General features: G+C 44.1%; 1 protein-coding gene across 1 annotated transcript in view; it reads right to left on the bottom strand.

The window, feature by feature from the left end:
- Positions 1-922: 922 nt before the first annotated feature.
- The window catches only part of LOC139370321 (plexin b2b), a 181968-nt gene continuing 155898 nt past the window's right edge, over positions 923-26992 (bottom strand). The window contains exons 17-37 of the mRNA XM_071109728.1: positions 26384-26520; positions 25845-26027; positions 23509-23617; positions 22321-22530; positions 18972-19157; positions 18593-18726; positions 17920-18020; positions 15598-15827; positions 15063-15244; positions 14321-14387; positions 13992-14138; positions 7958-8114; positions 7663-7763; positions 7351-7435; positions 7045-7193; positions 6257-6417; positions 5126-5273; positions 4832-4896; positions 4611-4686; positions 4122-4196; positions 923-3932 (exon numbers count right to left, since the gene is read on the bottom strand). Coding sequence (XP_070965829.1) covers positions 3828-3932; positions 4122-4196; positions 4611-4686; positions 4832-4896; positions 5126-5273; positions 6257-6417; positions 7045-7193; positions 7351-7435; positions 7663-7763; positions 7958-8114; positions 13992-14138; positions 14321-14387; positions 15063-15244; positions 15598-15827; positions 17920-18020; positions 18593-18726; positions 18972-19157; positions 22321-22530; positions 23509-23617; positions 25845-26027; positions 26384-26520 — 2808 coding nt within the window. The 3' untranslated portion in view covers positions 923-3827. The remainder of the gene's footprint in view (positions 3933-4121; positions 4197-4610; positions 4687-4831; positions 4897-5125; positions 5274-6256; positions 6418-7044; positions 7194-7350; positions 7436-7662; positions 7764-7957; positions 8115-13991; positions 14139-14320; positions 14388-15062; positions 15245-15597; positions 15828-17919; positions 18021-18592; positions 18727-18971; positions 19158-22320; positions 22531-23508; positions 23618-25844; positions 26028-26383; positions 26521-26992) is intronic.

The raw sequence follows: 26992 nt of genomic DNA, 5'->3' as shown, positions 1-26992 counted from the left end.
TGGAAGAAGACACCCTGTAAAGAAGCAGACTGATAATTCTGTTTTCATAGCCTACTATATAATGTGTGTGTTGTATCATTCTCAATCTGGCTGCTAGAGGTGCAAATAATAATTCAAAATCTTATCAACAAGATCATTCCCAAATAATATCGACTCCCATATAAAAATGTACATATTTTTATCATCAATCAGATTTCTCCAAATACAGTGCAAGTCTAAAAAAAAGTGGGAGTTATCAGTGATAGCGTGTAGGACGTTGGGGGGGTTGTTGAGATAAGGAAATGTAATCACTCTCGCTGTGGCAGCAGCCTTGAAGTTCTCTGTGTGTGTGCATATCTTGTTCTGAGATCTCTGAGCGTGTTAAGAACATGGACTCCCTGAGAGCCAGTCTCTCTATGCTATCCCCATCCCTGCTTCGACGTTTGTTAGGCAACTAAACCAGCCACATTTTTTCTTTCACCCCCCCCATCCAAATGAATTCTTAGCTGTACAGTAAGTGCTTGAATTCATGTTTTCAAAGCAGTTTTTATGTAAGGCCATCACTGGAGGCCTTATGATAATATGTCTGTTTACATTATAAACACATGAGGTACTCAGCCCTGAGTGTTTCAATCCCAAACTTGGCCTGAGGCTTTAGTACCTAGAAGGCTGCTCGTGGTAGATCGCTTGGGGTGATTGTATCCAGGGGGCAAGTTGTTAAAAGTTAACATGGTCAAAAAAAATCAGGATTACAAGGGGGATATCTTTTTTTAACAAAACTATCCCTCCCTCAAATTGACCCGATTGCATCATTAGGCCCGTGTTTTGGGTGTGGAACTGTGGATGCAAGTAGAGTATAAAATGTGATCAAAAGGTTGTGGAACATCTCCATCTAAACACACAAAGGGCATTAGAGCGGTAAAGACAAGGACAAGAAGCCAAGGACATGGATGTCTCAGTTTATTCATGGAGGAGTGGATGATGCAACCTGTATGTAATTGCCCCATCCACACAAGCCTCTTGAGAAGTGAGTGATCCGTTACAAACAGATCAGGTAACATAATCGACGTCTTCTGAGCTGCCTTGGATGAGAAAAATGTTGGGTTTCATTAAGGTCCTGCACTAATTTCCTGTCCCATTTTTCTTAAGTCACGGCACGTTCACAAGGAAAGGAAAGATCTCGACAACAGCACAACAAATTTGTTTTTTTCTCCCCCCGGGACTTAATGCATAGGATTATACAGTTAGAATACGGTATTTCAACATGTTGTCTTTTTACAAAGGTATATGTTATAGGAAACAAGAAATTAAAATAATTACTGCACAGCAGTAAGAAAGGTAATTGTCGAGTATAGATAGTCGTTTTTCATACACACAGAGGAACAGCTTAGAATCACGGGGCAAAAACAACATTGGAACCATTTGCGCTATACTCAATATTCTACATTTGTAACTTTGTCTTAAGACTAATTTAGGAATGCCAGACATTTTAGGGGGAAACCGTTTGGGGTTGGCTACTGCTTTACACTTATTTGGGCTGTTGCCATAGCCATCATGATCCTACTAAAACACACACACACACACACACACACACACACACACCACTGACACCCAAAATAAATGCACACATCAATGCAACCATAGAAAGTATACTGAAATGTTTTCAGCCTATTGGCACGCAATGCCTGCAGCAGAACTGTAGCAGTTGATAGCACATACATATCACAATCGCAAATACATTGCTGTGTCTTCTATTACTATAACCGCTTAGTTATATCACCAATAAAACAATACAAATGATATTATTATCATCTTATAAGGCACGTTTTGGTTAAAGAAAGGCTTGAAAAAAGCTTTTGCATCACTCGGTCAGGAGTGGAATCTGCTGTGGTAAACAACAGCGTCAGAGGAGGATGCAGACTGGATGCAATTAAGAGCAAAAACATCCCCCACTGATGCCATTATGCAGTGTGCCACTCCGTTCTGTGCTGAGTGGGCAGTGCCAAGTGCGGCTTGGCCAGGGTGCCAGGCTAGCTGCTGTGGAGACAGGCAGGCACAGGCTCTGTGCAAACCTCACTCTACCAAAGGCAGGAATATCACTAACATTCTGGGGTCTGGAACCTAAAACATCTATTCTGACACTAGACCACGCACTGACTGATGGTCAAATTCAGGGAGCTTGAAAATTACAAATCTGTGGTCGTGTGAAAGATAAATTGAAAATGTAACTGATTTGACTTGGCAAAAATTCTCCAAATTATAATCAGGCACCAGCTCAACTATGGCCTACTTGAATGCCATATCAATTTGTATTGCAATGAATTATTATGACCATGAATTAACCTGACTTGTGACACATAATACCCATGCATGTTGTAGAAATCATTACTCATTGAAAAGAGTACCATTCTATTTAGTACCGTTTGAAGCTTACAACGTAACTCATTATGGGATATTATGACAGTGGTAATTTGGCATACAACGGCATAAGGAAACACAAAACACGATTAACAGCATGTACCATCATGGTCATATTACTTAGTAAGTTGGTTACTGTACGATATCTCCTGTCATATTATTTCTATTTCCCACCTCTGCATATTTGTACTCGTGTCCTAAATAAAGTATTGCTGCATCGTTACTGAAGATGAAATGGTTAACAACAAATGGTATAAGTAACACACACGAGTGGGATATGAATGATCCCCATTGCTTGTGTCTGAAAGTTTGGATGTTATTGCACGGCTGTTATTAAATATGTATGCTTGACTGGCTACATAGAGGAATTATTCAAAATATATTCAATTATCTGTTATTTTGCTTGCACAGAATCGGGGGGGGGGGGGCTGCAGGGTAAAACTAACTAAGGTTGTCAAAAGTAGATTTTTTTTGACCCTTTAATACATACAGTGCTTAAGTTTCAGTGGAATGTGTTAGTATGTACTCCTACAAGGGGAAACAAATGCGCTATTGATCTCTGAATGTAAGGACCTACGGGTGTATTGGCATCCACAACATTCGATCGAGCTCTAAAGCATGTGAACACATTTTCTAAACACAAATAAAAACCGATCATTTTGAAAAAAATCACTATTGACGGCCTGTCATTTCTAATATCCTGTCCCAGTCAGTTAGCCTGTCCCAGGCATGACCCTTTGGTCTGTGTAGAGGAGCTCAGTGGGAGAACAGGTTCCTGTCTGTCGGTGACTAGTGGAGATTAAAATGACAGATAGGGCATCCACCCTGTGGCCTGACAGTAGGCATCCAGTGCACGCACACACGCACACAAACCCGCATTCACACACTGGCTATAGAAACACAATCCACACCACAAGGCGGTCCATTTAAAAAGATAATATCTCCTCGTAAAGCTTTCCGCATTAAGACCTCACAATAAAAAAAATATATAATACAATTCTTACACCTTTTCTAGACAGGAATAAATTGAACATCTGATTATCTCTTTGTGCCATGAGTGATCGACACAGGGGCTTATTTCCGGCGGCTGGCCCTCTGTTGCATTGTGGGAACAGCCAGAGTGAGCAATGAGGACCACCTATTTCAGTTTCGCAAGTGGACTTAAGTTAAGGCGTATCTATGACGGCATGTGTAACCCATCCTCATCTATCTCTCTCTTTGCTTCATTGGTCCCATACTGCGCCACTCCGCAGACTCTGAACTGTCCCACATTCTGGGCCTGCTGGGTTGATGGTGTCATCATCAACATCAAGGCCCTGTGAGACCATCTTCTCAGTTTCTCTCTCCTTTGCCAGGAGAAATAAGCCCCTGTGGACACTGGAGGCACGGTACCATCTCCCTCCCTCCATCTCCCTGGCCCCTCCAGTAGGTTAGAGATCTGTCACTTTGTTCTCCAGGGCGGCTGCTATCTGCTGCAGCCGCAGGGTGAGCTGTTTACTCTGGGCTGCTGGGTCCTCATCTAGGGACTGGATGATCTGTAGGGAGACAGGGAGGGAGGGTGGGAGAGGGGGAGAGATAGAGGGGGAGGGGCAGAGAAAGACAGACAGAGGGTGGAGACAGAGACAGAGAGTCTTTGGAATCGCTCAAAAAATTCAAAAACATGAAGAAAAAAGCAGAGTCCTGCACAGCATTCTCCCTGGAATGTAAAGTGAATGGCCTCTTACCCCGTCGTAGTATTTGCTCGCGTACTGGTAGAGCTGATACAGAGCCACTTGTATGTTGAGTTTGTCTGTGTGAGTCTGGGAGACGCAACATAGGATTCAGAGATGCATCTTAACAACAGACAAATCATGGCTTGAGTCACACATTCCTATAGAGAGCAGAACGAACCACGTCTATGACCGACTTTATAAAATGTTACCTTCACTAACGTCTAGAATAGTGCACCACTAAGAGTAATACCACAGAGATATGGGCTGTGTCCCAAATGGAAACCTATCCTCTACATAGTGCACAACTTTTGACCAGCAGCCTTTTGACTGGGCCTATAGGGCTCAAGTCAAAAGTAGTCCCGTACATAGGGAATAGGGTTCCATTTGGGACGCACCCTATATCTCTGTGGGTCCTGGTCAAACATAATGCACTATACAGGGAATAGGGTTCCATTTGGGACGCATTCATAGATAGAAGGCAGAGAGAAAGGTGTTTCTTACCCGAGACACCTCTGCCAGATGAGTGTTCATGTCCTGGTCGCTGACTGATACCATCTGTCTGATGCCCTTGTAGTAGCTATACACAGACAGACAGAGATACGATCATAATCTCTATACATTACATACTGACGAGCGTCAATGCAAGCCCAGAATATAACTGCACTGGTAGCAAGAATCTAAACAAATTGTTCAGGTCATTGGGGACTGCTGATGATACGTACTCATCAACCATCTTCTTGTAGGTGGAGATCTCCTTTGCATAGAGTAGTTTGTTACTTGGAGAGTCCTAGGGGAGATTAAAAAAATATTTATCATTATAATATTGTTCTCTTATCTTTTACCTCACCAGAGGTAAACAACTTTTAAGAGATGTTGACCTCATCACCTCCCTCTTTCTTCTCCTACTCATCTCCCTCCTCCCTCTTTCTCCTCCTACTCATCTCCCTCCTCCCTCTTTCTCCTCCTATTCCCCTCCTCCTACTCATCTCTCTCCTCCCCCTCCCCCTTGGACTCACCCTGCTGAGTTTGTGCTCACTCTTGGTGCAGGCGTCCATGAAGGTTTGAGCAATGACGGATAGTGACGCGTCCACCACTTCCGTCACGTGGACGTCGAAGATGAAGTGAGGGTTCTTCAGGATGTTCACCCAGAACCTCAGAGGCAAACTGGTGGGGAGGGGGTCAAGAATAACTACCAAGTATCGATCAACAACAGCCCTAAAAAAATGACATCTTTTTTTTCATTCTTACTCTCTATCAGGGACTGATTTACACCTGGGACACCAGGTGGGTGCAATTAATTATCAGGTAGAACAGAAAACCAGCGGTAGTCTGGACCTCGTAGTGTATAAACACATCTTCACCATTCAGCAGAACCAAATTATAGTGCAAGCCAATGATGAAAGTTAGTTATTTTTGTCCAACTTAAAGCGCATATGCATCAGGCATGCCAAACCAACTGCAACCCTTTCTCTTTCAAATACCCTGCATCTTCAAAACATAAGTAAACTACACTTAAAGAATGCTTAAGTAAATAAGCGTGCTAATGAGCATTCCAAACACAGATCCATACAAATCCTCCAATACGAAGTTGGTCCCGAATATCAAACGAGGCTACAATAAACCAGGAGTACTTCTCCTTGATCACTTTAAAGGCTGCACCGACTGAGACAGACTAGCATAGGAATTCATATTGGCTGGCAACACCTCCCGGGACATTGAGAAAACAAAGGCAAAAAAAAGAGATGTGATATAATGGTACAATTAAATTAGCTGGGGACGTAATTACCATGTTTGTTTGTCATTATGGCTGATACACACATTCATATTTAATCCAAGAGGCCCCGGTTGTTTTGATAAACAAAACAAGCACCCGCCAACTGAATATGGTGTAGCATAATTAAATCACTCATCTCCCATCCTCACAATCGCCAAGTCAATCACTGACATCTATATGCAACACACTGTATTGAATACTTGAGCTTTAACCAACTTGACAGTAATTTATGTACTTAAAATGCCACAGGAGCACTCAGACTGAGAATGCAGAAGAGATAGAAGTACTTTTACATTTGCATTCCGCATACTGATTACTTAATCCGTGTGTTTCTTAGAGTCATCTCAGGAAGTGTGTGTGTGTGTGTGTGTACCTGTTGGTCTTCCAGATGTGGATGGTCTCCTCGTCCACGTTGTCATGTTTGAGCGCCTGCTCGTCCAGGAAGTCAAAGAAGTACTTGATGGCGGGCGGCACCACCGCCCCGGAACACAACACGCTGCGGAAGAAGTCATCCACAAACTGCTGCAGTGTTCCCTGGAAGGAGGCAGACCAACAGACACAGCGTGAGGCAGGCCAACAGACACAGTGCGAGGCAGGCCAACAGACACAGTGCGAGGCAGGCCAACAGACCCAGCGTGAGGCAGGCCAACAGACACAGTGCGAGGCAGGCCAACAGACACAGTGCGAGGCAGGCCAACAGACACAGTGCGAGGCAGGCCAACAGACACAGTGCGAGGCAGGCCAACAGACACAGTGCGAGGCAGGCCAACAGACAGAGCGCGAGGCAGGCCAACAGACACAGTGCGAGGCAGGCCAGAGAGGTAGGGAGCTGCCAAGTACCTTAGTGCAGCCCGATACCTGCGACGCAGTCATTTACACAGCGTCTATGAAGCAAGGCGGCGTCACTGACGCACACCTTCAAACCAGGTTTTGTTCGAAGACTGACCATCACTTATTATCACATAGCATCCTCAAAGAGCTTTTCTTAGAGAATGAATCTCAAAGATCCCTTTCTCGAATGAAATGTAACTGTACTGAAACATGGCAGGCCCACCGTGACAAAGACCAGTGGTGTGAGACAGATTTCCTTGGTGGCTTTGTTCATGGACTAGTCCTCATATGTACGGCACACTGTAGTTAAGCCTGGTAGTGTAGTTATACCTTGACAGAGAGCAGTCGTGTGAGATAGATCTCAGTGATGGCTTTGGTCATGGACTTGTCCTTCATGCTGCCCCTCTTGGACTTCATCTCGTCCAGCTCATCAGGCCGAACCAGGTGGAACACCTTGTCGTCGTCCAACAAAGAGTTTCCTAGTATAGAGAAAAATCATTTGACTTTCCAGTAACACACTACTTAATGCCAGCTGACATATTGCATTATCATGTGGTTATAATGCATTGAGAGACTTGTCATCAGCATGCATGACCCCTTATAATGTCTTATTGGCATCTCCTAGTGATCACTTACTCTCCTCTTGGTTATCCTGGTTCTGGTCGTAGTTCTGTTGAGTGTGAAGGACCCGGGACAGGACTAGAGTAGCGTTGTCTCGCACCTGAAAAACACACACCGTGTTCAGCTACAACTCAACATCGTCACTCAGGTCAGCTGATTGCCATTGGGTTTCAGAACCTACTTCATATTCCATGCCATTGATTAGACAGTGCCACTGTCACGTGTATTGGGCATATCGCCTGTGGCATTATTTCATCATGTATCCAGTAAAGAGCTGAATTAAGACTTCTCTCTGACCCCTAACGGATCAGTCTCTAGATGACTCACGTTGTAGTGGGCCAGCGTGTTGATGCGCCTCCATCTGCCCTCCTTCTGGGACGTCAGGTCCAGGTCTGACAGGATCTGCCCCGTGGAGCCAGGGCGCCACTCTGTGGCAGGGGCAAGGATAGCAGCTTAGAACACCTGCCAGTCATGACTCAATTCTATTGACATCCACCACCACTCCACTTACTAGATGGTGCTCATTGTTACAGACTTGCTGGTGTTAATGTGTTCAAATGCAGTATCTTCACAACACATGGGTCGGGAATACTGAGTGTGGGTGTGTGTGTTCTCTTCTCACCCAGAGTGACGCTGTCCACCTTGGGTCTCTGAGAGTAGGGCAGGTTCCTGTACACCGCCTCGATGATCTTCTCCTTCACCTGGGACACCGTGTCGCAGTTCAACACCTTGACGGGCGTCACGTCTGGCCCCTCCCCGTGCACCAGCACCTGCAGAGTCTGAGACGAGTAACAGAGCCAAATGCATGAGGCGAGCCTGCAGTGGCAACGTTACCGTGGCAACTACTGTAGGCAGGTGGTAGTCTTTGACAGCTCACAGGTGCTGTCACCTCGTTCTGGTCTGCCTAACGAGCAGCTGCCAGCAAGGGACTCACTCCCGTCATTCTGGCCAGGTGACCCAGCTCGCAGCTCAGACGGAATCCAAACAAACTGACGACTCGACAGGGAGACTACAGATTATACAACAGATTCTTTGTAATTGAAAAAAAAAAGTCTGTCGTAGAAAGACTATGTAATTACTTTGTGTCATTCTTCTTCAACTCAATGAGTCACGGGATGCTAGCTACTGCAACAGGATCAGTGATTGTGTATAATTTGATAATTGTCCTTGAAAAAGGAACTATCACAGGATTTCTCTACTTAGGTAGACAGCTGGGATCTAATTATCTGCTATTAGCAAAACACATTAGTTAAACACAGGTACTTCTGACTAAGGTAGCCTATATACAGTGAGTCAGAACATTAATTGCTACGGTGTGGGTAGCCTATATACAGTGAGTCAGAACTTGAATTGCTACGGTGTAGGTAGCCTATATACAGTGAGTCAAAACTTGAATTGCTACGGTGTAGGTAGCCTATATACAGTGAGTCAGAACTTGAATTGCTACGGTGTGGGTAGCCTATATACAGTGAGTCAAAACTTGAATTGCTACGGTGTAGGTAGCCTATATACAGTGAGTCAAAACTTGAATTGCTACGGTGTAGGTAGCCTATATACAGTGAGTCAGAACTTGAATTGGTAGTGTAGGTAGCCTATATACAGTGAGTCAGAACTTGAATTGCTACGGTGTAGGTAGCCTATATACAGTGAGTCAGAACTTGAATTGGTAGTGTAGGTAGCCTATATACAGTGAGTCAGAACTTGAATTGCTACGGTGTAGGTAGCCTATATACAGTGAGTCAGAACTTGAATTGGTAGTGTAGGTAGCCTATATACAGTGAGTCAGAACTTGAATTGGTAGTGTAGGTAGCCTATATACAGTGAGTCAGAACTTGAATTGCTACGGTGTAGGTAGCCTATATACAGAAATATATATATAAATATACATACATATACAAAAAGGGTCTTGAATTGCTACGGTGTAGGTAGCCTATATACAGTGAGTCAGAACATTAATTGCTACGGTGTGGGTAGCCTATATACAGTGAGTCAGAACTTGAATTGCTACGGTGTAGGTAGCCTATATACAGTGAGTCAGAACTTGAATTGCTACGGTGTAGGTAGCCTATATACAGTGAGTCAGAACTTGAATTGCTACGGTGTAGGTAGCCTATATACAGAAATATATATATAAATATACATACATATACAAAAAGGGTCTTGAATTGCTACGGTGTAGGTAGCCTATATACAGTGAGTCAGAACTTGAATTGCTACGGTGTAGGTAGCCTATATACAGTGAGTCAGAACTTGAATTGCTACGGTGTAGGTAGCCTATATACAGTGAGTCAGAACTTGAATTGCTACGGTGTAGGTAGCCTATATACAGTGAGTCAGAACTTGAATTGCTACGGTGTAGGTAGCCTATATACAGTGAGTCAAAACTTGAATTGCTACGGTGTAGGTAGCCTATATACAGTGAGTCAGAACTTGAATTGGTAGTGTAGGTAGCCTATATACAGTGAGTCAGAACTTGAATTGCTACGGTGTAGGTAGCCTATATACAGTGAGTCAGAACTTGAATTGCTACGGTGTAGGTAGCCTATATACAGTGAGTCAGAACATTAATTGCTACGGTGTGGGTAGCCTATATACAGTGAGTCAGAACTTGAATTGCTACGGTGTAGGTAGCCTATATACAGTGAGTCAAAACTTGAATTGCTACGGTGTAGGTAGCCTATATACAGAAATATATATATAAATATACATACATATACAAAAAGGGTCTTGAATTGCTACGGTGTGGGTAGCCTATATACAGTGAGTCAGAACTTGAATTGCTACGGTGTAGGTAGCCTATATACAGTGAGTCAAAACTTGAATTGCTACGGTGTAGGTAGCCTATATACAGTGAGTCAGAACTTGAATTGGTAGTGTAGGTAGCCTATATACAGTGAGTCAGAACTTGAATTGCTACGGTGTAGGTAGCCTATATACAGTGAGTCAGAACTTGAATTGCTACGGTGTGGGTAGCCTATATACAGTGAGTCAGAACTTGAATTGCTACGGTGTGGGTAGCCTATATACAGTGAGTCAGAACTTGAATTGCTACGGTGTGGGTAGCCTATATACAGTGAGTCAGAACTTGAATTGCTACGGTGTGGGTAGCCTATATACAGTGAGTCAGAACTTGAATTGCTACGGTGTAGGTAGCCTATATACAGTGAGTCAGAACTTGAATTGGTAGTGTAGGTAGCCTATATACAGTGAGTCAGAACTTGAATTGCTACGGTGTGGGTAGCCTATATACAGTGAGTCAAAACTTGAATTGCTACGGTGTAGGTAGCCTATATACAGTGAGTCAGAACTTGAATTGCTACGGTGTAGGTAGCCTATATACAGTGAGTCAGAACTTGAATTGGTAGTGTAGGTAGCCTATATACAGTGAGTCAAAACTTGAATTGCTACGGTGTAGGTAGCCTATATACAGTGAGTCAGAACTTGAATTGCTACGGTGTAGGTAGCCTATATACAGTGAGTCAGAACTTGAATTGGTAGTGTAGGTAGCCTATATACAGTGAGTCAGAACTTGAATTGCTACGGTGTAGGTAGCCTATATACAGTGAGTCAGAACTTGAATTGCTACGGTGTAGGTAGCCTATATACAGTGAGTCAGAACTTGAATTGCTACGGTGTAGGTAGCCTTTATACAGTGAGTCAGAACTTGAATTGCTACGGTGTGGGTAGCCTATATACAGTGAGTCAGAACTTGAATTGCTACGGTGTAGGTAGCCTATATACAGTGAGTCAGAACTTGAATTGCTACGGTGTAGGTAGCCTTTATACAGTGAGTCAGAACTTGAATTGCTACGGTGTAGGTAGCCTTTATACAGTGAGTCAGAACTTGAATTGCTACGGTGTGGGTAGCCTATATACAGTGAGTCAGAACTTGAATTGCTACGGTGTAGGTAGCCTATATACAGTGAGTCAGAACTTGAATTGCTACGGTGTAGGTAGCCTATATACAGTGAGTCAAAACTTGAATTGGTAGTGTAGGTAGCCTATATACAGTGAGTCAGAACTTGAATTGCTACGGTGTAGGTAGCCTATATACAGTGAGTCAGAACTTGAATTGGTAGTGTAGGTAGCCTATATACAGTGAGTCAGAACTTGAATTGCTACGGTGTAGGTAGCCTATATACAGTGAGTCAAAACTTGAATTGGTAGTGTAGGTAGCCTATATACAGTGAGTCAGAACTTGAATTGCTACGGTGTAGGTAGCCTATATACAGAAATATATATATAAATATACATACATATACAAAAAGGGTCTTGACTTGGTACAGTGTAGGTAGGCACAGTATAACGTGATATAAAGGGTCTTGACTTGGTACAGTGTAGGTAGGCACAGTATAACGTGATATAAAGGGTCTTGACTTGGTACAGTATAGGTAGGCACAGTATAACGTGATATAAAGGGTCTTGACTTGGTACTATGTAGGTACGGTAGGCACAGTATAACGTGACATAAAGGTCTTGACTTGGTACAGTATAGGTACGGTAGGCACAGTATAACGTGACATAAAGGTCTTGACTTGGTACAGTGTAGGTACGGTAGGCACAGTATAACGTGACATAAAGGTCTTGACTTGGTACAGTATAGGTAGGCACAGTATAACGTGACATAAAGGTCTTGACTTGGTACAGTATAGGTAGGCACAGTATAACGTGACATAAAGGGCCTTGACTTGGTACAGTGTAGGTAGGCACAGTATAACGTGACATAAAGGGTCTTGACTTGGTACAGTATAGGTACGGTAGGCACAGTATAACGTGACATAAAGGGCCTTGACTTGGTACAGTGTAGGTACGGTAGGCACAGTATAACGTGATATAAAGGGTCTTGACTTGGTACAGTATAGGTACGGTAGGCACAGTATAACGTGATATAAAGGGTCTAGAATTGGTACAGTGTAGGTAGGCACAGTATAACGTGATATAAAGGGTCTAGAATTGGTACAGTATAGGTAGGCACAGTATAACGTGATATAAAGGGTCTAGAATTGGTACAGTGTAGGTAGGCACAGTATAACGTGACATAAAGGGCCTTGACTTGGTACAGTGTAGGTAGGCACAGTATAACGTGACATAAAGGGCCTTGACTTGGTACAGTGTAGGTACGGTAGGCACAGTATAACGTGACATAAAGGTCTTGACTTGGTACAGTATAGGTAGGCACAGTATAACGTGACATAAAGGGCCTTGACTTGGTACAGTGTAGGTAGGCACAGTATAACGTGACATAAAGGGCCTTGACTTGGTACAGTGTAGGTAGGCACAGTATAACGTGACATAAAGGGCCTTGACTTGGTACAGTGTAGGTACGGTAGGCACAGTATAACGTGACATAAAGGTCTTGACTTGGTACAGTATAGGTAGGCACAGTATAACGTGACATAAAGGGTCTTGACTTGGTACTGTGTAGGTACGGTAGGCACAGTATAACGTGACATAAAGGGCCTTGACTTGGTACAGTGTAGGTACGGTAGGCACAGTATAACGTGACATAAAGGGTCTTGACTTGGTACAGTGTAGGTAGGCACAGTATAACGTGATATAAAGGGCCTTCACTTGGTACAGTATAGGTACGGTAGGCACAGTATAACGTGACATAAAGGGTCTTGACTTGGTACAGTGTAGGTACGGTAGGCACAGTATAACGTGACATAAAGGGCCTTGACTTGGTACAGTGTAGGTACAGTAGGCACAGTATAACGTGACATAAAGGGTCTTGACTTGGTACAGTGTAGGTAGGCACAGTATAACGTGATATAAAGGGTCTTGACTTGGTACAGTATAGGTACGGTAGGCACAGTATAACGTGACATAAAGGGCCTTGACTTGGTACTATGTAGGTACGGTAGGCACAGTATAACGTGACATAAAGGGTCTTGACTTGGTACAGTGTAGGTACGGTAGGCACAGTATAACGTGACATAAAGGGTCTTGACTTGGTACAGTGTAGGTACAGTAGGCACAGTATAACGTGATATAAAGGGTCTTGACTTGGTACAGTATAGGTAGGCACAGTATAACGTGACATAAAGGGCCTTGACTTGGTACAGTGTAGGTACGGTAGGCACAGTATAACGTGACATAAAGGGCCTTGACTTGGTACAGTGTAGGTACGGTAGGCACAGTATAACGTGACATAAAGGGTCTTGACTTGGTACAGTGTAGGTAGGCACAGTATAACGTGATATAAAGGGTCTTGACTTGGTACTGTGTAGGTAGGCACAGTATAACGTGACATAAAGGGTCTTGACTTGGTACAGTGTAGGTAGGCACAGTATAACGTGATATAAAGGGTCTTGACTTGGTACAGTGTAGGTACGGTAGGCACAGTATAACGTGACATAAAGGGTCTTGACTTGGTACAGTGTAGGTAGGCACAGTATAACGTGACATAAAGGGTCTTGACTTGGTACTGTGTAGGTACGGTAGGCACAGTATAACGTGACATAAAGGGCCTTGACTTGGTACAGTGTAGACGCAGTATAAAAAAGATAAAAGGGTTCATGGATGCGACACATAATTGCGATCAGGGCAGTCAGTGAAAAGGCAGTCAGAACAGACTCGGAAGAACACAATAGCAGTAGTAGCTGTTGTCAGGGGGGGAGGGGGGGTAACCGTGGTAACGGTGTGGCGTCACTCACCAGAACGCAGTACTCCACGTCGTCTCCCAGCAGGCCCGTGTCGTTCAGGGTGTACTTGGCCTTCTTCACTCTGGCGTCTACTGGACCTTTCTCGATCTGGTGCTTGATGGCTCGGAACAGTTTGTACAAGGGCTCCCCTGCAGAGTCCTGTTGACAACACAGGAGGTCAGAGTGCAGTCAGAATACTCGCTACATTGTTGCATCTCTGACACTCTTCACATAATATGAAATGTCCACAAAAATAAATGTTTTCTTAACTCAGGAGGCTCCTTAACGCACACACACATACTAATGACATATCAGCAATATATTGAATGAAAGAGTGTCACCTTGAGGAACTGGTAAAGACAGATGGACATCCAATTACACAGCATCCTCTCCACAACGGTCTCCGACCTGCAGGACAGGACAAAACACAGGGCTGAGTGACACATCTCAACATTTCTATTACAGTCTCCGACCTACAGGACAAAACAAAAGAGTGACTGACACATCTCACAATACCAATAAAAAAGCAACCTTTAGAATGAACTGCTGTAACCCCTCTCCATTCACAGGACCTATTGTCAGGCATTAGCACAACCAATGAACAGTTATGTGTATGTGGAGGATGTTAGAACAATGGACCAATCAGCATAATTAGCTCCTCCATTGGAGATAATTACACATGTTGTACTGCAGCACAGCCACTCAAACACTGCCGAGCACAGTTGACAGTTGACATAACACAACCCCAGGTTCTGTTCCACTAGACAACCAGGCTCTGTTCAGGATCTCCTTTATGCTGTGAACTGGAGATGGCCACTGTCTCCAACGCTGGTGTTGTAGGCTAAACGGACAAGCCACTGGCTGTTAGGTGTGATGTTGGCTGCCATGGGAAACCAGAACATACACTAGTAGAACTAAATCTACCGAAACTAAAGCCACCAAAGCTAAAGCTACCAGAGCTAAAGCTACCAAAACTAAATCTAGCGAAACTAAAGCTACAGCTTTCAAAACTAAAACTACCAAAACTTAAGCTACCAAAACTAAAGCAAACAGAACATAAAGCTAGAGAGTAATACCCCTAACCTGCGCAGCATGAGTTTGGGGTTCTTGCTGTCGACATAGTTCCCCATGAGCTCCAGCAGCAAGGTCCTCATGATGTCAGTGTAGTACTCCAGCTTCCCGTGCAGAGCCACTGTCAGCAGGGAGGCAAAGTACACCTTGGCCCGGGCGTTGAAGTCTGGACGGCCCTCCAGAGTCTTGATGAACTACACACACAATGAAGATTGACAGAAGACCCAGTTAACGACAATCCAGTTGACATAAACTGTTGGTAAATCTTCCAACTCAAACAATGGAAGGGAGATCTCAATCATCTGAAATAGCCATCTCTCCAGGTCTCCTTTCCTTCATCTGCTCTAATATGAACAGATTGGACTGGTGCAGGCATAACACATATACAGGCCACCAATATATCCAACAGGCATCCAACACAGCTTTCACCTTTCATCGTTTTTTTAGATCAGCGCAGATTAAGATCAGGGAAACAAGAAGAGAAAGCCTCTTTAAACTACTGAAATACAACCAGATATATTATTTGGCTAGGCTCAATGTGCCTTACGTTAATGAGGAAGGTCTTGGAGTTGAGCAGGTTGGAGAACTGGTTGAGGGCCTGGGCCACGATGGCCTTCCGTGCCTCAGGGATGTCCAGCTTGCCCGTGATCATCACATCATTGGCCCCGTCCTTGGAGGGCAGGAAGAAGACGCGGTCCGTGTAGGTCTTATAGTCCAGGAAGGGGATTCGCCCCTCGCTCAGGTCGTTGGTATGGTCCTCCATCTCTATCATCAGGTCTGGCAGGGGAGAGACAAAGAAACATCTAAGTACTTTGCACATGTCCTCATCCTTAGACTTTTGAGCAACATACAGTAAACATTTACTCCCTTAGAAGAAAAATGCGAAATTGCTTTTTTCACATGTTGAGCTTAAATTTCACAAGCAAAAACATATTTCCCCGCGTTTTACATTTAGAGTTCACATGTTAACACCAGCTTTTCACATGAGGAGAATAACATGTCTTCACCTCATATGTGAAATGCAGTTTCACATGTAAGAAAACTCAAACTATGAAAATCTCACTTTCACATGTGGAATTGCAGATACACATGTGGGGTTGAAACAATGTTATTCCTACACATTTTCTGTTGTAGTGGGAACAGTAACATTAGTAATCTCAAAAAATTCTTTAATGAAAATGTTTTTATATGTTTTTTTATGTTTAGCTCACAGAATATAATTTAAAAGTATGCATTAAGGTGTCTAATATAATAAACGTGGCAAAAATGAATGTAGACATTAATGAAATGTATTTCTATAGCTTTAGAAATACTTGTAACAATGGTTGGGGAGTGCCAAGATGGAGGCACGGTGGCTTCAAAACAGCACCCCTATCAGTCATCTAGTGTACAGTGCATTTGTAAAGTATTCAGAACCCTTGACTTTTTCCACATTTTGTTACGTTACAGCCTTATTCTAAAATGGATTCAGTTGTCCCCCTCCCCTCATCAATCTACACACAATACCCCATAATGACAAAGCAAAAACAGGTTTTTAGAAATAGTTGCAAATGTATTACATTTTTATTTTATTTTTAAATATCACATTTACATAAGTATTCAGACCCTTTACTCAGTACTTTGTTGAAGCACTTATGGCAGCGATTACAGTCCTCAAGTCTTCTTGGGTATGACGCTACAAGCTTGGCACACCTGCATTTGGAGAGTTTCTCCCATTCTTCTCTGCAGATCCTCTCAAGCTCTGTCAGGTTGGATGGGGAGTGTCGCTGCACAGTTATTTTCAGGTCTCTCCAGAGATGTTTGATTGGGTCCAAGTCCGGGCTAAGGCTGGGCCACTCAATGACATTCAGAGACTCGTCCCGAAATCACACCTATGTCTTGGTTTTTGCTCTGACATGCACTGTCAACTGTGGGACCTTATATAGATAGACAGCCTTTCCAAATCATGTCCAATCAATTGACTTTACCACAGGTAGACTCCAATCAACTTGTAGAAACATCTCAAGGATGATCAATGGAAACAGGATGCACCTGAGCAAAATTTCGAGTCTCATAGCAAAGGGTTTGGAAAAAAATTGCAAATAAAACAACTGTTTTCGCTTAGTCATTATGGGGTATTGCATGTAGATTGATGAGGGAAACAATAATTTAATTCATTTTAGAATAAGTCTGTAACGTAACAAAATGTGGAAAAAGGGAAGGGGTCTGAATACTTTCCGAATGCGCTGTATAGATAAATCATGGATCAGAACCCAAAATAAAATCTTGTTTTACTCCAATGTTTGTAAACAAAGTAAATGTAAACAACCACTGTATAGCCCAAGAACATGGTTAAAACTAAATGTTGATATGATGCATGGTCAGACCTTGTATCAACAGCGTAGTCTATGGATTTGAGAGTGGTCTCATTTCTCCAGCCCCATCCCTCAGCTTTTTACTGAAACTGTGGCGGGGAGAACACTTTGCCAATGTTTCAATTAAGGATTGCCGCTTTAAACACCTTCAATAGTGTAATAGTGTTATGTGGTGCAATCCTCTAGTGAGTGAGTTACTTTTGTGCTATGAATATCAAGCAAAACTTCCCAGTAAAAATGAAATAAAGAAAGCCATCCAAAAACTGAAAAACGGGAAAGCACCATGACCTAAAGGAACACCTCCAGAAGCCGTCAGACTCCGAGAAAGCAACCGAAGTGCTGAACCAACTCCTGGGACAGATTTGGATAAAGAAAAAGTGCCAAGCAGATGAATGTGTCGATGAAGAACTTCATATGAAGTAGAAGGAATGTATAATTATGTAAAATATTGTGTAATGAAGACCCTTGGTGGCCTTAGGCAGTTCTGCTTAACATCTGTGGTTATAATGTAGTACCTGTGAACTCTTTCTTGCAGCGGTCTCGTACACTCTCCTCCAGATTCTCCAGCTGGTGTTTCACCTTCTCATACTCTCTCTCAGCCTGCTGGCTCTTCCTCCTACGCGCACACACACATATTGCTATATTGTAATTATTTCGTCACTATGGCCTATTTATTGCCTTAAGTATTATCCTACCTCATTTGCACACACTGTATATATCTTCTGTATGTTTGTTTATTCAATGTGTTACTCTGTTGTTGTTTGTGTCGCACTGCTTTGCTTTATTGTGGCCAGATCGCAGAAGTAAATGAGAACTTGTTCTCAACTGGCTTACCTGGTTACGCACGCACGCACGCACGCACACACACACACACACACACACACACACACACACACACACACACACACACACACACACACACACACACACACACACACACACACACACACACACACACACACACACACACACACACACACACACACACACACACACACACACACACACACACACACACACACACACACACACACACACACACACACACACACACAACATTGTACATTTCTGTCAAGTGTGCATCATTCAGCTGGCTTGGCTCCGTGACACCAACTGAAGTTGTCGGCCACACATGCATGGAGAAAGGCGGTATGGTGTACTGTCCGGTATGCTGGTTGCGTAGCTTACCTGTAGCAGTAGACAGAAATGAGGATGATGAGTAGCATGGGGACGATGACTGCAGGGATGATTAAGAGAGATACCTCGTTCTTCCTCTCGTAGTGCACAGAGCCCACCACCCACTCTCCATTCCCAAACTTAATCTGAAACACACAGGTCACAGCAGGAGAGTTATCATCAACACTGTAGATAGGAGAATGTCGTCAATACAATATTGGGAACTTTTAACATTACGTTTCCCTGACACCAAATAACTCTGAATCTATTTTGGCAAACATAATTTAATTACCCATCTTCAGGAAACTGCAGATAAATGAAAAGATAGCTAAGACAGATCAATGTACCTGTGTCGTCCAGTGTGTGTGTGTGTGTGTGTGTGTATTCTCACAAGCAGGTCCAATGGGTCGGAGCTGGTGTCTCTGCGTCTGCGGTGACGTTTGGAGAGGGCCCGGGGCTGGCTGGATGGGGGGTCCAGGAACAGCTTGTCATCTTGTAGGGTGTTGACAAAGTAGGGGATGTCCCCCACAAACGCCTGGGCCTCCTTGGCTGTCATGGCCTTGGAGAAGCCTCGGCCCTACCATGGAAACCGTAGAGAATGGAATTATTGTGTAGATCAAGATTAATAACTGCAAACAGGACTTTTTCCCAAAACATGTAACCTGAACTGGAAAACATGTAGTTGTACCCTAGTTGTACCTTCCAGTGCGTTTTGTAACGTTACAGCTGTCATGACTGTCCTGACCAGGTCAGGTTACAGGAGACCACAACCCTACAGATTATCTCTCAACCCCAACAGAGGAGGAGAGATCTAGGGGTCTGAAGATTTATGACCCCTCTCGCCCCTGGTAAATCTCAGGCCACAGACAAATTCCTTTGTCCTGTTACTATGGAGAACCAGCCTCAGAACATTAAACATGAAATAAAGGGACTTTGGAACAATGGTTTCCGTCAGCCACAATGGTGGTCATGACGATAGATGGAATATGAAAATGTATATAATTTTTGTTTTGTTATTAAAGGTTAATAGATTACGTTATTACGAAAACATTGTAATGTGAAGAGTTTTCCTAGTATATGTTTGATGTTTATACATTGTACGTTGTATGGAAAATATCCAAATCAAAGAGAATGTTTTGGGGAAGATGAAATGTTAGTTAGTTGTCTAAAATTGGATTTGAATAAAATCTAGACCTTGCCTCATTAACGTGGTACGCCCAGAGATTTGCCCTAAAGGTGGTTACGCCCACTTCTGACCCAAGGGTATAAAACCTGTGAGTAAAGAATTCACAGAGGAGACTACGTGATCCAAGCTGCAGCAAGGTCTAAAAACTCAACGAACCCAGAACACAACGCAAGTTTGAAGACAAAGAAATCCTTTTCTACCCAAGCTACGGATGAGTAGCTGTGTCTAAGCGGGTGAATTCAAGTCGAACCAACTAGCCTCCATCTCCCATCGAATCGTGGTATCTAAAGGGTTCCATTCCTATGCTGTGAGTTCTGAGCTACAGAGCTGTCTGTCCTCAGAAGACCCCTTCCAGAGCAAAGGGTGAGGGAACAGACTCCTAAGTTCAAAAGGACACTGACATCAGGAGGACGATCAGGGAGGTAGGAGGACGATCAGGGAGGTGCGCCGGAGTAGTGCGTCATCGAACAGCTGAACGGTCCACGCAGAGAATCCTCTGAGATCACCCCCACGTAATTACATAATTATATTCTGACCCATAAGAGCGGCAGTTTGTGGCAAGGCTAGGGTTAGAATAAGCATAGCTGACAAATTCACCCAAATGTATATTTCTCTTGTGTACTTTCTTTTTTCTCTCTCTTTTGAAATCCCCATTGTGGGTAACACGTGCCATAGTGTGTTGGCCCATTGTACTAAGTTCTAATCAATAGCCTATAATGTGTTTTGTCTGTGTGTATCTTTTATCATAATTTTAGCTTTATAGTAAATAAATATTCAACTAAGATTGTAGTGGTCACCTCCTTGACCAAGGCCATTCTCTCATTGATGAGACCCGGGTCCGTGCAGATTCACGGGCTATATACGACGTTCAGAACGAGATTGTAGAGGCAACTGGTTAATTAGCGGCTGTTGTAAAATCGATATTCTGATATTCTTTGAGCTAATTTGGGAAATAGAAACTCAATAAAAACTGGTTTTCCCATGGTGCCCCAGGTTAATGAGTTAATAATTGCTTGATTCAGTTAATCACGCAATTAGAAACTTTAATCATTCGATGAACAACAGTCGTCACATTAACTAATACAATGTCACGACACAGCCTTACTCTAAAAAGGATTCAATTGGGTATTTTTCCTCATCAATCTACACACAATACCCCATATCACATTTACATAAGTATTCAGACCCTTTACTCAGTACTTTGTTGAAGCACCATTGGCAGTGATTACAGCCTTCAGTCTTCTTGGTTATGACACTACAAGCTTGGCACACCTGTATTTGGGAAGTTTCTCCCATTCTTCTCTGCAGATCCTCTCAAGATCAGGTTGGATGGGGAGTGTCGCTGCACAGCTATTTTCAGGTCTCTCTGGAGATATTAGATTGGGTTCAAGTCCGGGCTCTGGCTGGGCCATTTAAGGACATTCAGAGACTTGTCCCGAAGCCACTCCAGCGTTGTCCTGGCTGTGCGCTTAGGGTCGTTGTCCCGTTGGAAGGTGAACCTTCACCCTAGTCTGATGTCCTAAGAGCTCTGGAGCAGGTTTTCATCAAGGATCGCTCTGTACCTGACTAGTCTCCCAGTTCCCTGCCATGGAAAAACATGATGCTGCCACCACCACGCTTCACCGTAGGGATGGTGCCAGGGTTCCTCCAGACGTGATGCTTGGCATTCAGGCCAAAGAGTTCAATCTTGGTTTCATCAGACCAGAGAATCTTATTTCTCATGGTCTGAGGGTCCTTTAGGTGCCTTTTGTCAAACTCCAAGCGGGCTGTCATGTGCCTTTAAATGAGGAGTGGCTTCCGTCTGGCCACTCTACCATAAAGGCCTGATTGGTGGAGTGCTGCAGAGATGGTTGTCCTTCTGGAAGGTTCTCCCATCTCCACAGAGGAACTCTGGAGCTCTGTCAGAGTGTCCATTGGGTTCTTGGTCACCTCCTTGACCAAGGCCGTTCTCCCCCGACTGCTTAGTTTGACCCGGATGGCCAGATCTAGGAAAAATCTTGGTGGTTACAAACTTTTCCATTTAAGAATGATGGAGGTCACTGTGTTCTCGGGGACCTTCAATGCTGCAGACATTTTTTGGTACCCTTCCCCCAGATCTGTGCCTCGACACAATCCTGTCTCAGAGCTCTACGGACAATTCTTTCTACTTCGTGGCTTGGTTTTTGCTCTGACATGCACTGTCAACTGTGGGACCTTATATAGACAGGTGGTGCCTTTCCAAATCATGTCCAATCAATTGAATTTACCACAGATGGACTCTAATCAACTTGTAGAAACATCTCAAGGATGATCAATGAGCTCAATTTCGAGTCTTATAGCAAAGGGTCTGAATACGTATGTAAATAAGGTACCTGTTTTTACTTTGTCATTATGGGGTATTGCGTGTAGATTGATGAGGCAAATAATTAATTTAATCCATTTTAAAACAAGGCTGTAACGTTACAAAATGTGGAAAAAGTCAAGGGGTCTGTATACTTTCTGAATGCACTGTATACTAGGTCAGCTCACATGGGCCAGTCTTTTAATTTCCTCATTTCGAGTGCAACATACTCACAGTGACGATGATGATGGAGGTCTCAGTGATGATCTTCTTGGTGAGGGGGTTGAAGGCAGGGTTGGGGTGGTAGTCGAAGGGCTTGAGCTCCCTCACCCAGTTGTCCAGCTGGATGAAGGTCCTGAACACCTGGGTCTCATAGGACCTGTTGACGGCAGGGGACAGGAACCGGAGAACCGTGTCGTTCTTATTCAGAGCCTCCTGGAGGTACTGGGGGACGATGAGAGGAGCAGGAGAGGAGGAGAGGTGAGACCCACAGAATTAAAAAGATGCCATGTGCTTTTTTTGTTTAGGGTGAGACCGCCCTGAGTTCCATACTGTTCCTGTACATATACAGAGGTGAAAAACAACATAATGGCTATAGTCTTTAACCATCACACTATGCTCATTCCAAGACACATACCTTTTAGAACCACTATGGGCCTACATTAAATGTTGAGCTTGAATTTGTATTGATTCAGGATCTACCAAAGCAGCAGCTACTCTTCCTGGGGTCCAGCAACATGAAGGGTAGTTGTATACAGTTCAGAACGGCCAGAATATACCGAATATTACCATGGAAAGATTGTGATTTCAACCACACGAGGTCTTTAATAAGTCAACTTTACCAGCCACCAGTTTGTGGGGCTTCCTCTAAGACCCCAGCCTCAAGTCCCTGCCACCCAGGGAGAGAGAGAGAGGAGCAGAACAGATCAAAGCTGCTTAACCACATCATCAGCTGGAACCTTAATTCCTCTATTCAATATAGCCTCTAAATGAAATGCATAAAATTGCTGCTTATCCCGCCCAAGGCATCAGGGGGCAGGAGTCTGCGTCTGCAAAGCCCCTACAGTAGCTCTGGGTGGACTGTGTGACATTAAGTCAAACTCCCTTGATTATTTCTGGAGGAATCAGAGCTTTTTTTTGATGCAATCTTCCAGGTTTAAGGAATTATGGTCTATAATGAGGCAGTAATGCAGGCCTATGGCATCTTTCTTCCTGATCACTGAAAGTTAGTTTATGGGGAGTAATTTAACCGTCCATATGTGGTTGCGACAGAGGGGTGGTTTAGGATTTAGATTTAGGGCTGAGCTGGAGTGACTGAGGTTTGATTGACATATAACCTGATACACTGCCAGCGGTGGAGAGATAGTGAAACAGAGAGGCAGAGAAAGAGAACGAGAGAGAAAGAGAGAGATGAATCCATACCTCAGTAGGAGTCATGCCGGACCACTCGTCTGCCGAGGCCTGGACCCTCATAATGGCGTTCTGGATGAGGTCAAACCCGGATCCTGTCACCACGATGGTCCTTCCACCACTGAAACAACATCACCGGAAACAAAGGGGCGAAGTGAATGGTTTTAACCCACGGAGGGTATCACATTCACATTTCATCCAACAGAAGAGATATCACATTAAATCCATTTTATCTCATTTCTACCAGCATTCCTGTGTAACCAGAGGAGAAAAACTCGAGACCACCTTTACCCCAGACACAGAGACAAGTACAAAGCTCTCCCTCGACCTCCATTTGGCAAATCTGACCATAATTCTATCCTCCTGATTCCTGCATACAAGCTAAAACTAAAGCAGGAAGTACCAGTGACTCAGTCAATACGGAAGTGGTCAGATGACGCAGATGCTACGCTACAGGACTGCTTTGCTAGCACAGACTGGAATATGTTCCGGGATTCATCCAATGGCATTGAGGAGCATACCACCTCAGTCACCGGCTTAATCAACTCTCTCTTCATCAGCACTCATCAATAAGTGCATTGACGATGTCGTCTCCACAGTGACCGTACCATTGCAACCAGAAGCCATGGATTATAGGCAACATGCGCACCGAGCTAAAGGCTATAGCTACCTCTTTCAAGGAGCGGGACACTAAAACGGACACATATAAGAAAACCTGCTGTGGCAAACAGGCAAAGCGTTAATACAGGACTAAGATTGAATCCTACTACACCAGCTCAGACTCTTGTTGGATGTTGCAGGGCTTGAAAAATATTATAAAGGGAAACCCAGCCGCGAGCTGCCCAGTAACACGAGCCTACCAGACGAGCTATTTGCCTTTTATGCTTGCTTTGAGGCTAGCAACACTGAAGCATGCATGAGAGCACCAGCTGTTCCAGGCGACTGTGTGATCACGCTCTCCGTAGCCGATGTGAGCAAAACCTTTAAACAGGTCAACATTCAAAAGGTGTGGGGCCAGACAAATTACCAGGATGTGTACTCAAAGCATGCACGGATCAACTGGCAAGTGTCTTCATTGACATTTTCAAACTCTCCCTGATCGAGTCTGTAATACCTACATGTTTCAAACAGACCATCATAGTCCCTGTGCCTGATCACCGACAACGATGAGACAGCCTATAGCGAGGAAGTCAAAGAATTGGCAGTTTGGTGCCAGGACAACAACCTCTCCCTCAATGTGAGAATAACAAAAGAGATGATCATTGCCTATAGGAAAAGGAGGGCCAAACAGACCCCCATTAACATCGACGAGGCTGAAGTGGAGCGGGTCGAGAGTTTCAAGTTCCTTGGTGTCCACAACGAACTATCATGGTCCAAACACACCAAGGCAGTTGTGAAGAGGGCATGACGACACCTTTTCCCCCTCAGGAGACTGAAAAGATTTGGCATGGGTCCCCAGATCCTCAGAAAGTTCTACAGCTGCACCATCGAGAGCATGGACCATCGAGACCTGACTGGTTGCATCACTGCCTGGTATGGCAACTGCTCGGCATCTGACCGTAAGTTGCTACAGAGGGTACAACACTGGGGCCAAGCTTCCTGACATCCTAGACCTCTATACCAGGTGGTGTCAGAGGAAGGCCCAAAAAATTGTCAAAGACTCCAGTCACCCAAGTCATAGACTGCTCTCTCTGTTACCGCACGGCAAGCGATACCAAGTCTAGGACCGAAAGGCTCCTTAACAGCTTCTACCCCCAAGCTATAAGACAACTGAACAATTAATGAAATTGCCACCCGGACTATTAATATTGTTTTTACACTGCTGCTACTCGCTGATATTATCTATACATCGTCACTTTACAAATTACCTCAACTAATCTGTACCCCCTGTATAGCGCCTCATTATTGTTATTGTTATGTCATTTTCTTGTGTTACTTGTTATTATAAAAAAAATGTTTTACTTCAGTTAATTTAGTCAATATTTTCTTAACTCTATTTCTTGAACTGCATTGTTGGTTACGGGCTTGTAAGTAAGCATTTCATGGTAAGGTCTACACATTTAACTGTCCATATGTGGTGGAAGGACCATCGGTGGATGGGACAAATTCTGACTTGACATTGATTTGATTTGACATTGATGCTACAAACTGTTGTCAGGAGAGGGAGCCAGGTGTGTTGGAAATTGAATGCCATTAAACTACACTAGGGAATCTTTCATTGTCTTACGACAGGTGGCATCATTCTAACGGATCACGTCTCAGTGCAGATGGAGTTGTCTTGCTAGTTGATGTGAGACAAAGTGGAAGCCTCTATAATAGCTTCTTGTCTCTAGAGGTCTGATACTCACCACACAAAGCTTCCCTTGGGGTGGTGGTCCAGGATAGTGGGGTTCTCCCAGAACTGGAAGGCTGTGGGGACGGCCGTGGTGGTGCTCTTCCCATACTTTACCGTGACCATGAGCAGGTCAGAGGGGACCTTGTCTGCCCGGTACTCTCCCATCCTGCAGGTGATGTTCGCACCGAAAGTCTCCCTGCAGACAAGGACACAGCCAGGGACATAGTCAGCCAGGGACACAGACCACTCAGAACTAGGGGTCAACAGGGGTCACGGTGCACAGGAGACTAACATGGCAGAACCATGACAGCTAGGTAATTACTGGGCTTTCTTGTTAAAGAAAATCATGGCCAAATTTGAAATGAAGGTCTTTTTCAATACATCAACCCTGCTTGCTAGATCTGTACACACTAATGCTTAAAGCACCTGTTATTTTGCACGTTGTCATGCCAAAGGGTTGGCTGAAGTGAAATAATCTGCAGGTTACCAGTGACCAGACCACCGCAACCTTGCCTAATACTAGTTCCTTTCCCAGGATGCAGCAGTACTTACACAGTGCACACCACCCCGCCGACGGTGACGCTGACGTCCTCCCTGGTGGCTGTGTCCAGGTTGGAGCCAGAGATGGTGATGACCATGCCCCCGGCCTTGGAGCCCCTGTCGGGGTGAACCGAGCTGGCTATGGGGTCCTGGAGGATCATGTAAGAAAACACGCCCTGTCATCCTATTCATGTCTCATTTCTTCCCCCACAAGGCTTTCAAAACGCACACACACACACACACACACACACACACACACACACACACACACACACACACACACACACACACACACACACACACACACACACACACACACACACACACCCACCCAACCCCACACGCATTTCCTTCAATTTGCTGAGTAAACAGTTAGGCGGAGCGGTCCCCTGTGGGGAAGCTTTAGCCGTGTGAGATATAAAGGTAGACAGTCAAATTGCTCCAGCGTACCCTGTTAAGGCACCAGAGGAAATGGAAGCGGCATATCGCACATTCTAAAATAATACACACAACTATAATATACAAAACTCAATTTCGTCTTATCATTCTGGGCATTACCTGCCAGTGTAATGTGGCAGTATCAGAGTAGTTTATTCACAGAACATTATTACACTTAAATGT

Source organism: Oncorhynchus clarkii, chromosome 2, assembly GCF_045791955.1.
Source record: "Oncorhynchus clarkii lewisi isolate Uvic-CL-2024 chromosome 2, UVic_Ocla_1.0, whole genome shotgun sequence".
Lineage (NCBI taxonomy): Eukaryota > Metazoa > Chordata > Actinopteri > Salmoniformes > Salmonidae > Oncorhynchus > Oncorhynchus clarkii.
Note: the sequence above shows the minus strand (reverse complement) of the source record. Positions and strands in the feature narration are given on the sequence as shown.